The 16,910-nt window shown below is 43.4% G+C and overlaps 1 protein-coding gene across 1 annotated transcript in view; it reads right to left on the bottom strand.

The window, feature by feature from the left end:
- The window catches only part of Dtnb (dystrobrevin beta), a 198,671-nt gene that overhangs the window by 148,744 nt on the left and 33,017 nt on the right, over window positions 1–16,910 (bottom strand). The window contains 1 exon segment of the mRNA XM_036170283.1: window positions 9,569–9,654. Within this exon segment, the coding sequence (XP_036026176.1) occupies window positions 9,569–9,654 (86 nt within the window).

Raw genomic sequence — 16,910 nt, 5'->3', positions numbered from 1 at the left:
TTAAAAAAATAAAATAAATATTAAAAAAAAAAAAAAAAGTCTGGAGAGATGGCTCATTGGTTAAGAGCACTGGCTGCTCTTCCAGAGGACCCAGGTTCAATTCCCAGCACCCACATGGCATCTCACAACTGTCTGTAACTCCAGTGTCAGGGGATCCGACACCTCACACAGACATACGTGCAGGCAAAACACCAATGCACATGACATAAGAAATTATTGCTTAGAACTTTAGCCAATGGTTAAATCAAGGTTTAAATCCACACCTATCTGACTCTGGAGTAAATTTCATCAAATTACATTGCTTTACAATGTAACTTGGGGACTGGAGAAACGGCTCAGTGGTTAAGAGCACTGTCTGCTCTACTCTCCTTAGAGGTCCTGAGTTCAGTTCCCAGCAACCACATGGTGGCTCACAACCATCTATAGTGGGATCTGATGTCCTCTCCTGGTGTGCAGGTGTACATGCAAAGTACTCATATACATAAAATCCAAATTAACAAATAAACCTTTGGGGGAAAAAAAACAAAAAAATTAAAGATATCTTAATGTAAGATAAAAAGAAGCTACTTTTAAAATATGGACAGACAAGAAGGACAATCTATACCAATTTCAGAAACGCTGGCTAGGTGGGGTGTCTGGGTGTGGTGGTGTTTGCCTGTCCAGTACTCAGGAGATAGAGGCAGGAGAAGTTCTGAAACTTTGAAGCCATCCTGGTCCACACAGCAAGCTCAAAGCCAACCATGAAGCGAGAGAGGGAGGGAGGGAGGGAGGGAGAACAAATGACCTGAGACCTTTAAAATCAACACTAAAAAGAAGCGCTGTCACTATGAGACATGAACACACAGGTGAGCCAAGCTCGGGGATAAGAATGCTTGCTTAGCACTCATGAGGCCCTAGGCTCAACCACGGTATCCTTCCCAAATGAACCACAAATCATGAAAAAGAATGAATAGGATGGGGCTGGAGAGATGGCTCAGGTTAAGAGCACCGACTGCTCTTCCAGAGGTCCTGAGTTCAATTCCCAGCCACCCACATGGCGGCTCACAACCATCTGTAATGAGATCTGGAGCCCTCTTCTGGCCTGCAGGTGTATATGCAGGCAGAACACTGTATACATAATAAATAAATCTATAAACAATAAACAAACAAACAAAGCTAGAATGAATAGGATATACTATATCCAAAAACACTAGCATCATAGACAGGGCAGAAGGACAGGTGGGTAAATGCTAGAAAAAGAGAAAGGAAAGGCAAATGAGTACAGAATGGAGAGATACTCAATCCCATGGAAGACAATGAGCAGGAAGAGGACAAAGGCAAAGCACTTTCCTGTCCTGTCAAGGGGCTGTCAAGGAAGTTTTCAGCGGGCCTGGAGAGATGGTTCGCTGGTTAAGAGCACTGGCTGCTCTTCTGGAGGACCTGGGTTCAATACCCAGCACCCACATGGCAGCTCGTATCTATCTGTAACTCCAGTTCCAGGGGATCTGACACTCTCACACAGACAAATGTGCAGGTGAAACACTAATGCACATGAAATAAAAGTCAACTACAGAGTTCAAAAGAAGTTAGTTTGGGGGCGTTTGTTTGTTTTTGAGAAAGGACTTCATACGGCCTAGGTTGGTGTAGACCTCACTACATAGTCAGGAATGACCTGTACTTCTGGTGACCCTGCCTCTACCTCCCTTCACCACTCCAGGCAGGATAGACGTGGTGCTAGGGAGTGAGCCTAGAACTTCACGCATGTCAGGCAAGCACCCTACCAACGAACCTCCATGCCAGACCCAAACAAGTCTCCAAGAAAGGAATTTAGTATCTAGATCCTAAATAAGGAGATCTGAAACAATGCGGTACACGCAGGATGCAAGCGGAACTAAGAGCCACAACCAGACAGAAGGGTCCGAGTGTCCCTGACAGAGATCTACAGCTATGCCCTCATGGGGTGGTAGACGAGAAGCCGGCACTAAAGAAACCTTCTGACCAGGGCAGCACACGGCCACTGAGAGATAAGTGCAGCGTTTCTGTCATGAGAGAACCTCCGAAAGACAAAAACAAGTGGAATCTGATTTTAAAACGTTTACGTGGAGCCCGAGTGTTTAAAAGCGACCTTTCAGGAGCAGACAGCTAATGACCTTGAGGAGGAGGAGAGGGACCGGACGGCGGCCACCGCGAAGCTCCGGCCACCGGAGTATGGATTACGGAAGTGGCGGCCAGCGATACGGAAGAGGAATCCAATCCAGGTGTCTCAATGCACTGGATAGGAGAACTGAGAACTTTTAAAGGTTAGCAGGATGCTGAATCTCGAGCTTGGGAAAACGTGACAAACCTGACTGAAAGAAAGGAACTAGAGATGTCATACCTAGTATCAAAACTAAGTGCAGGGGGCCTGTCATCATGTTTGCCAGTGGAGCCATCCCTACAGAGAGAACTGAGACACCGCTAAGGACTGCAGTGAGCTCGGAGATGCTTGTTTTTCAAAGGAGGGAGGGAGGGAGGGCACGCTTGACTCCAGTTTTAAAAAGCTGGCTGCTATTCTTGAGGAGAGCAGCTAAGCATTAAGTCAGAACAAAGGGTCAGTCCGGGATGTGGCAGACACCTCCAGGCACCCACACAGTGTCTACCTCCCCTCTGGCCTACTAGCTGAACCCTAAGTGTGTTTGTTGTGGCCGTGTGCACGTTTTTTAAAGAGTCTTCCCTGTCCACACTGTAACTCTGGAGTAGATTTCTGGGAAAGTACTGGTACCTCTCTTCTCTCTGCCCGGAATGAATACCCCAGCCCGGGGCAGAGCAGTCATCTTATTACCCTAAAAAGGGTACCATATACCAGGGCAGGAAGATGAAAAAAAAATGGAGTCTCATGATGGCCTCAGGTCATGGGACCAACTTTGAACTCAGCAGCCTCTGCACTTATTTTGACATGAGGAATACAACCTCCAATGTATTGAAGTCACTTATTAATCAAGTTTTCTGTTACCACTAAATGTATTCACAGCTAGTAAGACAAATGAGTAACTCTCAGCCATTAACAGAAGAAACAGGACTGGAGACATTAGCTGCCACATACTGACAGGTGCACAGTATCATAACCACAGACTTCTGTGTACAACACCCATGTCAACAAGTCCTAATCTAATGTATTCAGAAACATAAAGGGAAATAATAACCAGAGAATCATATGACTAGCCACACCCATTAAAAATGTATTATTTTCCATTTCCCTCATTTACTATGTCACGTTGAATGGACTCAAAGTAGTAATTTTTTCATCAGGAAAGAAGCACAGACGAGAAAAGGGAAAAAAGAAACATGTTTGTTCCTTTTAAGAGAAGCACAGCTAGCTGTAAAAACTGAAGCCATAATGAGGTGACTCATGACTTCCTGAGTTACTGGTTTAACCCGTGGTTTTTGTTTGTTTGTTTGTTTTTTGCTTTTTATTTAGTAAGCTTCTCCTAGCCAAAGAAAAATGGTGCAAAACTAAGTTGATTTTTGAATTCTCCAATGAAGAATAACAAGTAATGCATCTAAGTTAGCGTAATTTATTACTTGTATATTACAAAGCTTAAAGAAGCAAATAAAGGGGTTGGAGATTTGGCTCAGTGGTAGAGCGCTTGCCTAGCAAGCACAAGGCCCTGGGTTCGATCCTCAGCTCAAAAAAAAGAAGCAAATAAAATTTAATAAAGCTATCAAGAACAGCTGGAGGTAACAGAGGGTGTGCTGCAGGTGTGAGACCACTAATACATTAGCTCTCTAATGAAAGCCCTACCCCATTCTGGCATAATGGGATGGACTTTCTCTTTCTATAGCTCTGAAAGAAGCAGGCCAGTTCCTCAACAGTTGTTCCTAGCTGAGAGACAAGAGAGGGGGAAGTAGACTTGATCCCTGTGGGAAATTCACAACTGAACCCCTCAAAATGCACGTCTCTTCCAGTTCCTAAAATCCTCTATTCCCCTCTGCAACAGGCACAATCCTGCAGATCTACCATCGGCACGATTGAGTTTTGTCCCTGGTAACAGCAGCCCTAATTTTACTGACTGCTTACATCTGTGTATAAGCACTGACTGTCTTGATTCTGTCTCCTCTTCCTTACACTCTCAGGAAACTCATCACCCACCACAGGTTCCTGCAAAGGGACAGGGCTGTTCAGATTACAGAGACAAGACTATTAATGAACAGCCATTTCCCTTTTTTTTTTTTTTTTTTTTTTTTTAATGTTTTTTGAGACAGGTTTCTCTGTGTAGCTTTGCGCCTTTCCTGGAACTCACTTGGTAGCCCACGCTGGCCTTGAACTCACAGAGATCCACCTGGCTCTGCCTCCCGAGTGCTGGGATTAAAGGCGTGCGCCACCACCAGCCAGCTCCATTTTCCTTTTATATTAAGGTTTCCTGGCAAAGATGACTTCCAGCTCCAGCCATCTTTCAAACTGCTCGGTGGCTTGACCCAGAAACCCATGTACACACATCTGTCTGTTTATAAGCACACAACACAACCAAATACAAGGCACTTGGCATTCTCCAACTCATTAAAATCCCATGTCACTGATGAAGTCGGAAGGGGAGGGGCTTGCTCAAAGCCTTTGATGATTCAGCCACACCCACCTTACATAGAGTTCTGGGCCTGCAATGGCTGTTTTTGTTGTCAACTTGACTACATCTAGAATTAACTAAAACCCAAGGGACTGGGTACACCTGTAAGAGATTTTCTTCTTCTTCTTAACTGAATCATTTGAAATGGGAAGACCCACTCTTAATCCAGATCTTCTGAGGTGAGAAGATGCACCTTTAATCCACATCTTTTGAGGTGGGAAGGTCCAGCCCTATCTGGGTCACACTTTCTTGTGGCAGTTTATATAAGGACATGGAAGAAGGAACTTCGACTCTGCATGCTTGCTCTCACACTGGCAAGTCCATTCCTTCACTGGCACTAGAGTCTACCTCTTTAAGAGTCTGGCATATACTAAAGACCAGCTGAGACAACCAGCTTCATAAACTGAACAACAACTATACTCTTGAACCTTCTGTTCACAGATAGCCATTGCTGGGCTAGTTGGACTACAGTCTGTAAGCCATTCAAATAAACCTAGATAGATAGATAGATAGATAGATAGATAGATAGATAGATAGATATGCATGTGTATATGTAAAGGATTTATTAGAATATACATGTGTGTGTTATATGTATATATACACACACAAATATGCATATGTGTTCTGTGCCTTTAGAACAGTGGTTCTCAACCTGTAGGTCATGACCCTTTTGGGGGCCATATATCAGATATCTTACATATCAGATATTTAAATTAGGATTCATAACAATAGAAAATTAGTTATGAAGCAGCAATGAAATAATTTTATGGTTGGGGATCACCACAATGTGAGTAACTGTATTAAAGTGTTGCAGCATTGGGAAAGTTGAGAACCACTGCTCTGGAGAACCCTAACCACAACATCGCTTCTCTTAGTTTTTGTTTTTCTTCACTTTTTTTTTTTTTTTTTTAAGCTGAGGATCGAACCCAGGGCCTTGTACTTGCTAGGCGAGCGCTCTACCACTGAGCTAAATCCCCAACCCTCATTTTTTTTACTAGTTCATAAAGTACAGATATAGAGAGTATTTCTTGCTTGCTTCTAATTCTAAAGCATTTCAATTATTCCAGAAATGCAAAACACGGGCATCTCTGATGTAGATTAAAAGAGAAGTCAAGGCCTGGCTGGCAGACACCAGTGAGGGTGAGGGTAGAGTGACCGGTGATTCAAGGCCGGGCAAAGGAGACAGAATTTTGAAGATGGAAACTGTTCAACTGAAGCCTCAACCAGAGGCCTCTCTAGAGCCTGTTAATGAAAGACCAGAAGCAAGCAACTGAGACATCGGTGAGAAAAGCCAATTCTGAGCGAACCGAGGAGGGAGAATCTCAGGCTAACTTTTCTCTACTCAAAGTGTGGCCTCTGGAAGACATATAAAAAGATAAGTCATATAGACTGGAACTATTGTAAACCCAGTGTGCCCAACCAGGGAAAACTGCTGTTAGCATTTTGATGTTTGGACTGTCTGAGGTTGAGGTAGGAGAATCCCTGAAGCCTAAGAGCTCTAGGCTGTCATTACAAGACTGAGAGCTCAAACATTAATAATAATAAAAAAGAAGTGTTAGAGGTGTGTGTGTCTGTAACTTGAGATATAGCCCCGATTAATCCTCCCCAGTCCAGTGAATGAACAGATAAAAGCATCGTTACAGTCTTCCCCACACATCTGCTAGTCTGCTCTTTGCGATCACAACTAGCTTTAAAATACAACTTAAACAAATCGAACTATAAATAAAGCAAGTGAACTGCTTGCCACTTTAATGTGACTAGCTGGGGTTTAAACAAGAGGGTTAAATATCTTAGCAGACAAATAGCGAACCCTGGCAAAGGAAGGAGGTCACCAGTCAATCAAGTAGCCACTAAGTCTGGTTTAGCAGGGGTGGTTTCAGTCTGCGGGTGCTGCTCCCACGCTGGGGTGCTGACACTGAATTTTGATCACACTTTAACTAAAGTCTAACACCCTGATTACAAATCATTGGCATTTAGAATCCTATGCGAATTACCTTTCAATCTAGGAATATAGCCCGAAGGGCCATAGTAAGAGGCATTTCTGTAAATGTCCTAGAGACAGAAATGCCCAAAGCATTTCTGAAAAATCTAACACATTTCAGACCCAAAGCACAAATGTTTACCAAGTCATTTAAAATTCTATTTTGATATTAAAACACATCAGATATAAAAGGTGGAGGCAGGGGCTGGAGAGATGGCTCAGCAGCAAAAACCATTTGCTTTCTTGCAGAGGACCCTCTGTAATTCCAGTTCCAGCAGGCACCTGTGGAAATGAGTGGACATACAGACAAGCAGGCACAAACATACACACATAAACAAAAACTAGTTCTGTAAAGGTGGAGGGGGAAATGAAGGAATTTTTTAGCTTAAAAATTCTAGCCGGGCGGTGGTGGCACACGCCTGTAATCCCAGCACTCGGGAGGCAGAGCCAGGCGGATCTCTGTGAGTTCGAGGCCAGCCTGGTCTATAAAGCGAGTTCCAGGACAGGCGCAAAAGTACACAGAGAAACCCTGTCTCAAAAAACAAAAACAAAAACAAAATTTCTAGAAGCTGGGGTTGGAGAGATGACTCAGCAGTTATGAGCACTTATGGTGCTCTTCCAGAGGACCCGAGTACAACTCCCAGCACCAACGTGGGTGGATCGTAACTGTAGCTCTGATTCCAGGGGAATCTGGCACCTTCAGACATATTTGCAGGCAAAACACCAGTGCACATAGAACAATAAATAAATCTTTGAAAAATATACTAAAAGGCAAGAAGCAAAAGAAAGAAGAAGGAGAAGGAGGAGGAGAAGGAGAAGAAGGAGAAATAATAGGGCTGAGGTGTCGTCCACACAGTAGAGAGGTTTATTTAATGCAGTGGGGCCTTTACTAGAGGTAACAGAATGCAGTCAGAAAGAAGAGGCCACAGTGTGGACAGAAACTAAGCCCAAAGACAGGAGAAGACAGTAAATAAAGAACTACGGTTGGAGGCTACCAAGCAGGACCATATCTCTCTTTTGCCTACACCATTATTCAGCCACCTCCACCAGAGAGAACACATCTGGGAAGGAGAACCCAGGTGGGAAGGTTCTCACGGGCAGCCCAGACTGACCATCCAAACACACAGGTGCTTCCCAGGATAACCACTTATGGAATACTGCTATGTGATGTGTCTCTGTCAGTGGCATACAGGAACAAGCGAAGTGAGATCTCTCAAGACCGTGCACCTCCAACACCATCCAATTAGCCAGTGACAACAAACACAGGACCAAACATCACTACCACAAACAGCAACAAATGAAATCTGCAAAAGCACAGCATAGCTGACCCCTGAGCAATACAGATTTCAAATACTAAGGGCCAGTTATATAAGGATTTCTTTTTTTTTTTTTTTTCCGTCCCTTTTCTATTCCTTTACAGAGATTTCTTTTGAAAAAAAGAAAAAAGATATTATGGATGAAATTATGTTTCCTTCAAACACAAAAAGTTGGAATTCTGTCTTTTCAAAACAATGTTAAGCCAGGCGGTGGTGGCACATGCCTTTAATCCCAGCACTCGGGAAGCAGAGCCAGGTGGATCTCCATGAGTTCAAGGCCAGCCTGGGTTACAAAGCAAGTTCCAGGAAAGGCCCAAAGCTACACAGAGAAACCCTGTGGGGAGGGTGGGGAATCATATTGGTATCTGTGTGTGTGCATCATGAAACTCATGAAGACTGGTGTGAGTTCTGGGGCCCTGTCAGTCTCTGACAAAGCACTGTAATCTCTTGAGTCACCCCGCCCCCAACACACATAATTCTGACACTTCACTAAAATCCACACCTCACTTCCGTGTCTCTGGAACATGGCACCTGGTCCTAAGTGTGTCCCTGCCATGATAGTATTAACATGATAGAGAAGGAGAGTAGCTTAAAACTGAACTCTAAATTTGGATGAATACCTTCACTGTCGCCCTCTATAAAGGGCAACATCTGTGTGAGTATGGTGCCCAGACAGACAGACAGGCAGGGACAAATGCACACACCTAACCCCATGAATGGATAAGTAAACCCACAAGCAGCAACATTAAATAGTTACAATTGTAGCCTGTGGAAAGGGGAAAGAAAAGACAGAAACGAAAAGCAAATAACAGCAATACAAGGAAAAACAGCTGGGAAGGGATAGGACAGGCTGGGAGTGGATCAGGCTATCAATTTCTTCTTTTTTTTTTTTCTTTTCTTAATTAGTTTTTTTTCAGTGGTGTTTTCCCATGAGTGTTGTCCCCTGGAATGGGAGTTACAGACAGTTGTTAGCTGCCATGTGGGTGCTGGGAATTGGACCTGGGTCCTCTGGAAGAGCAGTCGGTGCTCTTAACCTCTGAACCATCTCTCCAGTCCCATTAGTTTTGGTTTGATTTGGTTTGGTTTTTGGTTTTTCTTTTTCTTTTCTTTTTTTTTTTTTTTTTTTTTTTGGTTTTTTGAGACAGGGTTTCTCTGTGTAGCTTTGTGCCTGTCCTGGAACTCACTTGGTAACCCAGGCTGGCCTCGAGCTCACAGAGATCCACCTGCCTCTGCCTCCCGAGTGGTGGGATTAAAGGCGTGCATCACCACTGCCCCAGGCTATCAATTTCTAAGTAGCTGAGCTTGACTAAGGAACAATTTGATCACAGCAAAAATCATCTGGTAAAGAATGCAGTCAGTAAGAAGGCTAAACCTGACCGAGCCTAGGAAAAGCATTAAATTTATTTTCTAACTAAAAACACAGTCATCTCCAACCACATCTTTACTAATATGGAAAGCATCTTTAAAGGATTTCTTTAATGTCAATGTCATTGTTCTGATTAGTTTTCTCTCTTGAAATCACACTAACAAGAAGTGAGGTCAGCTGAACAGTGCGGGGCGCAGCTCCTGTATCTGGGGCCAAATGCTGCAACAGAGGCTTATGCAAGGTTCTTAAAACATTCATTTGCTTAAAACTGTTTAAACATCCTAATTTCAAAATAAAGACTTTCAAGTAATAAGAAAATACTTACATCTCAATTTGTCCAGCATTTTTCCACCACACATGGTTGCTAACATAGCTTTAACTGAAAATACGGTCAACTTGCCTCGGCCCTCACTGCAAAATAAACATTAGAAATAATTGCTATCTGGAACCACAAGAACAATCGAATGTATCTCCATACAGTGAGCAACTAAGACATTGATTCCTGCCCCTGCATGCTTTAATTTTACCACATTCATAAACTCTGGTTCCTCAGCCTCTGTAGAACTAAGGTTCATCTACAATTGGCAGAGACAGCTAACGCTGATGGCGTCATCTGAAGGTGAATTTTACAAACAGCTCGTCATCTCTGTTCATCTGTAGGAAGAAACCAAATGGACGAGCCAAAATGGACTTTCCTATTAACAAGACTTTAATCCATAGCCGGAGTGGTAGTAAGTGGGCAAAACTGAAAGAGCACTCGGTTTGAAAATAAGTTTAAGAAATGGCCCAACACCAGGATAACAGTAGCTTATCGCACTGAACACCAGATGCATGCCGGTAGAAGACTTTATAGATTTTACAGCATGTTCTTGTTCTTCTGGTAGCAATCTTTATGTAACAATGTTGTGTTTATTCTGAGAAGCTTCATCCCAGCGCTGTCAAATCTTCCATTCACCACTGTGAGCAAGTGAAGGGGAACAGTAACTCTGGTTCTTTAGGACCGGAAGATGAAAGGAACCTAAGGAAGGCTGTGGAACATCACCGGAGCGTCGTCCCTTTAGTCACACCGGGGTTCACTGCAGATGAAAAACTTCACTAGCTGGTTAACGGCGGGCCTTTGTGGATATTATAAAATCTGTGAACATGAGGTTTCACAGTAACTTAGAGCAAAATGCCTTTGCAGTGAAGAGAGATTACCATGTTGGTTTTGAAAAAGCAAACGCCCCTTATATTCTATGGAGAATGTTTCCCAGGCTGGGGATACAGCTCAGAGTAGAGCGAGTCCTAGCCTGCCTGTAGCCCTGATTTGATCTCAATATAGGAAACACACACACACACACACACACACACACACACACACACACACACAGTGCTCCCCATTTCCCGACCTTCCCTGTATTTGAATGGATCCCATCTGAGAAGAACATGGTCTGTAAGTCATTTTTTATTTCAGCTGAGTTTTTAACCATGACACCACACAGAGCTTATTCAAAAAACAAGAAACCCTGTAACTATCTAAAACAAGGAAGGGGTTTTTAGAAATATAGAATTCTTCAGAAATAAAGACACTGTTCTATATGTAAGGCAATATGGGTCTGGAATGATGAGGAATATTCCTGTCAAGCAACCATTCCATTATGCAAAAAAAAAGTCAGCGTCTAAAGAATCATTAGTCAATTTTAAAAAGTGTACTTTTTAAAAAAATTTTAGATGAGGTCTTCCCAGTCCTCAGTGATTTGGAACTCGTTACGAAGCCCAGGCTTGAGGTAGATCACTGAATCTACCCTGAGAAAAAAGATGAAGAAATAATAGGATAAATGGGTAGATTACTGAATCTACTATAAAAAGAAAAAGGGAAAAATATGAAAATGGCAAAAGGTAGATTATTGAATCTATTATGAAAAGAAAAAAGAGAGAATATGGATATGATAAGATAAAAAGGGAGATTATGAAATCTACTTTTAAAAAGTCATTTGCCTGGTTAATCTTTTAGGCTTTGAGCAGCACAGTTCAGCTGAGACCCATTGGGATGAGGACTCAGAAGCTTCCAGTCTAAGGAAACAAGACCAGCTAAGGAACTGGTGAGGTGAGGAAACTGTGGCTTGGTCTGCTTCTCTGATCTTCCAGCATTCACCCCAATAACTGGCCCCAGGTTTGATTTTATTAATAAGACTCTTAAGATTCCTGCTATACACAGGCTGGCTTTGAACTTAGAGCAATCCCCCTGTGTCAGTCTCCCAAATGTCGGGATCACAGGCATGCCCTCATGCACTACTGCACCCACCACAAAAGCATGGACTTTCAGAAGGATCAAAACCATTCCTGGATAAAAGTCAAACCAGCAGGGTAAGAACCGATGGGTGTCTAAGGCTCACACCCTGAGGATGCTGAGGAAGCCGAGCACAGCTTAGAGCAGAGGCTCTCAACCCTCCCGATGCCGCCGCCCTTTAATACAGTTCTCATGTGCTGACTCCCACCCAGAAAATTTTTGTTGTTACTTTGAAATTGTACTCTTGCTACTGTTATGAATCCTAATGTAAATCTCCCGGTTTTCCGATGGTCTCAGGTGATCTCCCTGAAAGGCTCACAACCCACAGGCTGAGAACCACAGGCCTAGAGCAAAAGCGAAGACCCTGAGAAATGCTTAAGAAAGAATGCCCCTCACCCCACCCCACCCCGACCTATCACAACTACAGATCTCAAAGTGATTCTTAGCAAAGGTTCCGATGGGATAGCGAAGGGATTATTGTAAGTCTTCTGTGTCTGAGGTTATCTAGACAGAACAAGGGAGAGAGTTGGTGCAGGAATGCAATTACTTCTTTTATGTCAACTGGGCCCTTAACAAAAGAGACAATACACACGGGGGACAGGGGATTAAGATAAAACTGTTCTATTCTTTTTCCAAAGAATCCACATATTCAAGAAACCTAGAATGATGGCTGAAGACAATGCCTACATGTCTCATTGAACTTGGAGAAGTCAAGCTGGAGCCTAAGAACTAGCAGAATGTTTGCCTAGTATGAACTCAAGTCCTGGGTTCAGTTCCTGGCACCACATAAACCAGGTGTAGTGGATGGCACACAGCTGTGATCTCAGCACTCTGGAGGTGGTGGGTGGAGTTTAAGGCCATTTAAAAAATAAACAAACCCAAGAAAAACTGCTCTCCGAAGTAGAAGGCAAAGCCAGGCTTGGTAGCACACACCTGAATTGAATCTATATGGGAGGCTTTGAGGCCGTAAGTTGGTGGCCATCCTGAATGTAGCCAGAATCTGTCTAAAAATAAAAATAAAAACGGGCTGGAGATGGAGAAAATGTTAAAAAGGAGGGAGAAAGCAGAGCCTGGGAGAGAGATGGTTCAGTGGTTAAGAGCTCTGGCTGCCGTTCCAGAGCGTCTGGCTTTGATTTCCAGCACCCACATGGGGGCTCACAACCCTTTACCACTCCAGTTCCAGGGGATCTGAGGACACCACACACATGTGGTGCACAGGCACACACGCCAGCGAAGCCTCCACACATAAAATAAACTCAGAAAAAAGAACAACTGCATTTCCACACATGTTCTGTGCACGCAGAAACCATCTGAAAAGGGATAGAGAGAATAACAGCTTGACTCCACAACAGGAGCGGGCCAACAGCCTTACGGAAGAAGAACTTGATCACTTATCACTGGAAAAACGGTTCTCACGTCCAATTTATGACTACAGGGGGAAAACCCAACAAATTAAATTCCAAACAAGAGAATGGAAAATGAATCTGAACGAAAGCTGAAATTAATGAAACTGAAAAAAAAGTAGGAAAAAAAAACTAAGAGAGGCAAAGAGCCAGTGTTTGGGCAGATCACTAATTATACCAGTAAATCTCCAGCAAACCTGTGAAGACAAAAGATACAAATTGCCAAATGAAAAATGAAGCAGGGCAGGGCTTGGAAAATGGCTCCATGAGTAAAGAGCTTCATAGGTAAGCATGGGAACCTGAATTAGGACCCGTGGCACCCATGTGAAAAGTCAGGGGTGGCGGCACGTGTCTGTAACCCCAGCTAGAGGAGGTGGGGACATGAGGATCAGTTCAATGCTGACGCCATCTACCTGCTAGACAGGCTGAAGACTCAGTCTCTTGGCCCTGAGAAGCCAGTTCCAAGGAGCAGGTAGGTGGTTAACATGTACATCTGACTGGCTAGAAATCAGGAGTCCCTGTAATTTCCTCCTTGGATTTGACCGACACCCAGAACCTGGGGAAACGATTTATGTTCACACATTTACTCATCGGGAACACGATGAAGGAGACAGATGAATAGAGGGTGTGAAAAAGATCCACAGGATCTATGTGAGAATGGGCACAGAGCTCTTCACCCTCCTTAGGCAGCGAGCCAGCCAGAGGCTCTCACACTCAGTTCTCTGCAGCTGTATGAAGCTTCATTACGAATACATGATTGATTAAGTCATTGGACGCTGGTGTCTGACTCGACCTCCGGCCCCTCTTTCCTGCCCCAGGTTGGGGATTGGAGCTGCAAGTTCCAACTGTACTCAAACAGACTGGGCGCCCTGGGCCCACTGGCAACCAGCTTCCATTCTGAGCTTATCCAGGAGCCCATCAAGAGTCACCGGATTAGAACAACAGATGCTCTCACTTGGGAGGTTAACAAATTGGGAATTGGATCAGATATCCCATGACTTAGAAAACTTGTCAGTTAGCAGTGTCAGACTAACTACAGGGACAGAAGGTGACCTCAGCTCTACCTCAGGACCAGAGACTAAACATAAAAACAAGAGATTCCCCTAGTGCCCACAGCTCATAGAAACTGTCAGGGATGAGGGCACAGATCAACACGCACATTATTATTTCACCAATCTAAAATTCCTGATGGAATATTTTTATAGGAATCAACAAAACAACTGTGGGTCTTTACAGTTCTCCTTTAGAAGATATCTGAGTATACCATCGGGTGACTAAAGCTCACCGTTATTTTTAAAACTCTTCCCATTATTTCAATATGCATTCTAAGCTCAGGATGGCCAACACAATGTTCAGGGTGCCTAACTACAGCTTACACATTCTGAATCCTAAAGACTTAAGCCTTTCTCCATAAATTAACCTCCCTCACACTTATGATGATCCTTGATCTTAAATAGCGCTACTTTTCTCAGTTTTTAAAACTCTTCAACTAGCATTGGAGAGATAGTCCAGTGGTTAGAACACTGACTACATATCCAGAGAAGCCAGGTTCAAATCCCCAGCATCCATCCACATGACAGCTAACAATCATCTGTGACCCCAGTTCCAAGGGATGTTAAGGCCTCCTCTGGCCTCTGTGGATACTGCATGCACACATGCAAGAAGACACCCATCACGTAAAATAAAAATAAGTCGCCAAAACATTTTTAACTGTGTTTATATATTCTCTCTCTCTTAATCTGCAGAGCCAGGCAGATCTCAGTGAATTCGAGGCCAGCCTGGGATACCAAGTGAGTTCCAGGAAAGGCGCAAAGCGACACAGAGAAACCCTGTCTCGAAAAACTAAAGAGAGGGGGGGGGGGGAGATAAAGAGACAGCTCAAATGTCAGCTCTTCATTCAGTAAGGGCAAACACAACCTCCATGAAGTCAGCACAGTAACTCTTTCTGATACCAGGGTGTACTTCTAAAACTCATTCGAGAAATTAGTAGTTATACAGCATTTTCCCAATCTTCAAAACACTTTAGAAACACTATGCTAAAATACTTTGCATCCTCTATTCTGAATATTCTCTAACCTGATCATTACATATAGTACTCCTAGACCCAATCTTATGTTCAAATATAGGAAAAGAAAGATGTAATTCTTGATTCATTTAGTGTTTAGAGCAGCACTAGAACACCATTCATCAGGATTATTACTAGGCGGTGGTGGCGCACGCCTTTAATCCCAGCACCTGGGAGGGACAGAGGCAGGCGGATCTCTGTGAGTTCAAGGCCAGCCTGGGCTACAGAGTGAGTGAGTTCCAGGACAGCCAGGACTACACAGAGAAACAGTGTTTCAAAAAAACAAACAAAAGGATTATTACTAGTCTACACGGCTAGCCTCTAACCACGGCTAGCCTCTAACCAAGTATAATATCATTTACAGTGTAATGCAGCTCAGGGTATGGATAGTGACAAGGGTCATCAACCACCCAGGTGTCACCATTTGCTTGCTAAACCAAACTTCAGCACCGATCTTCGTCATGAGCGCTGTTCTTGACTACTTCCCATGTATGCACGGTTCCCAAAGCTAAGAGGGCGCTGCTTTCCTTTTTCTGACGTTTCTTTAAAGCTCGGTACTTTTCCTCTACAATTAGGGGCAGGGAAAGAAACTGGAGTCACGTAGAAGCTATACCCTATGATTATGCTCTTCGTCTAACGGATTCTTCTGGGAAGAAGTCGCTCTTGATCCTTCCCACCCCACATATAGAATTACTCTGTGGACACCGCACAAGCTCCATTAAAACTGAGCAGTCAGCAGCCACTTGCCAAAGCCTGTTTATGGCCAAACCTCACAAAGGTCCATGTTTTACTACTTCTGATGTGAAATACAAGCTTCCGTCACAATTCATTCTCTTCAAGCAAGATCTGGAAAAACTTTCAGCACCAACCATGTAACTCACGGACATGGCCTATCAGAGCTGAGAGCTGATGAGTAGGCCAAGAGTTTAAACGTAACACCAGAGTCCATATTAAGCCTACCCAAAGACTAAAATGAAAGGATGGGAAGAAACCTGTTATTTTAGCCCCACCCAAACAGCAGCCTGCACCAAGTACCCATCCCCATAAGGAGCACGGTAGGTCTCTACCTTAGACAACTCCATGATTCACTGCCACACACCTATCACTTTACAGACTGTCAGTAAACCTCATGTGACTCCTAACACTGAAAAAACACCATTATTACTCTGGGCCAGGCTAGGCAGACAGTGAATCAGCCTGAATAACAGGGAGGTTTTAACACACAGGCACCTTCAGAGGCACCTGCAAATCTCACCTATGCCCTTTGCATGGGAATTGTTAAGTTCTGTTTACTAAAGCCTCAAATTCTATCTCTTGGTTAGCTAACCTCATCTGGGCGATTGGCTGGCAGTACCTAGTAAGAGTTTGATGTTCAACTTCATATTTTTGAAGCAAGACTCCCGGGACCATTTTTCATTTAAATGAACTGTTTCTTCATCTTCAGCAAACAATTGTGGATGCTGCCAACCATAAATTAGTACTTCTTATATGAAAATAGACTTGTACTTTAGAAATACTGTTACCAGTCCAATTATGCAATATTGCTAAAAGAGCTCTTCGCTTTGATTTCCAGAAACACATATTTTCCCAATTAATCATAATTTTAAAAACTTCACAGTGAATGGATTATGCAATAATCAACTGCAAGTCGAGAATCCACTTAACAAAAAAGTCACACAGCTTAATCGAGAAAAATCAACTGCAGATATGACTCGATTTTCTTACAGCGATGGGCAGCTTCTCATTTCGGTCTTGCAGACCCCATTAGGAACCCAGCACTGCGCTTACTAAGGAATAAAGACACAAAGTAGACCTGTGTCCTCAGAGAGTTCCAATCTCATCTGTTCCCTGATGTGCTCTTAATAAGGCATCGCATAAACAAAACCCAAAACAATTACACAGCCAAGAATGACGGGTCCTCAAAGGGATC

Source organism: Onychomys torridus, chromosome 21 (assembly GCF_903995425.1).
Source record: "Onychomys torridus chromosome 21, mOncTor1.1, whole genome shotgun sequence".
NCBI classification, from domain to species: Eukaryota; Metazoa; Chordata; class Mammalia; order Rodentia; family Cricetidae; genus Onychomys; species Onychomys torridus.
Note: the sequence above shows the minus strand (reverse complement) of the source record. Positions and strands in the feature narration are given on the sequence as shown.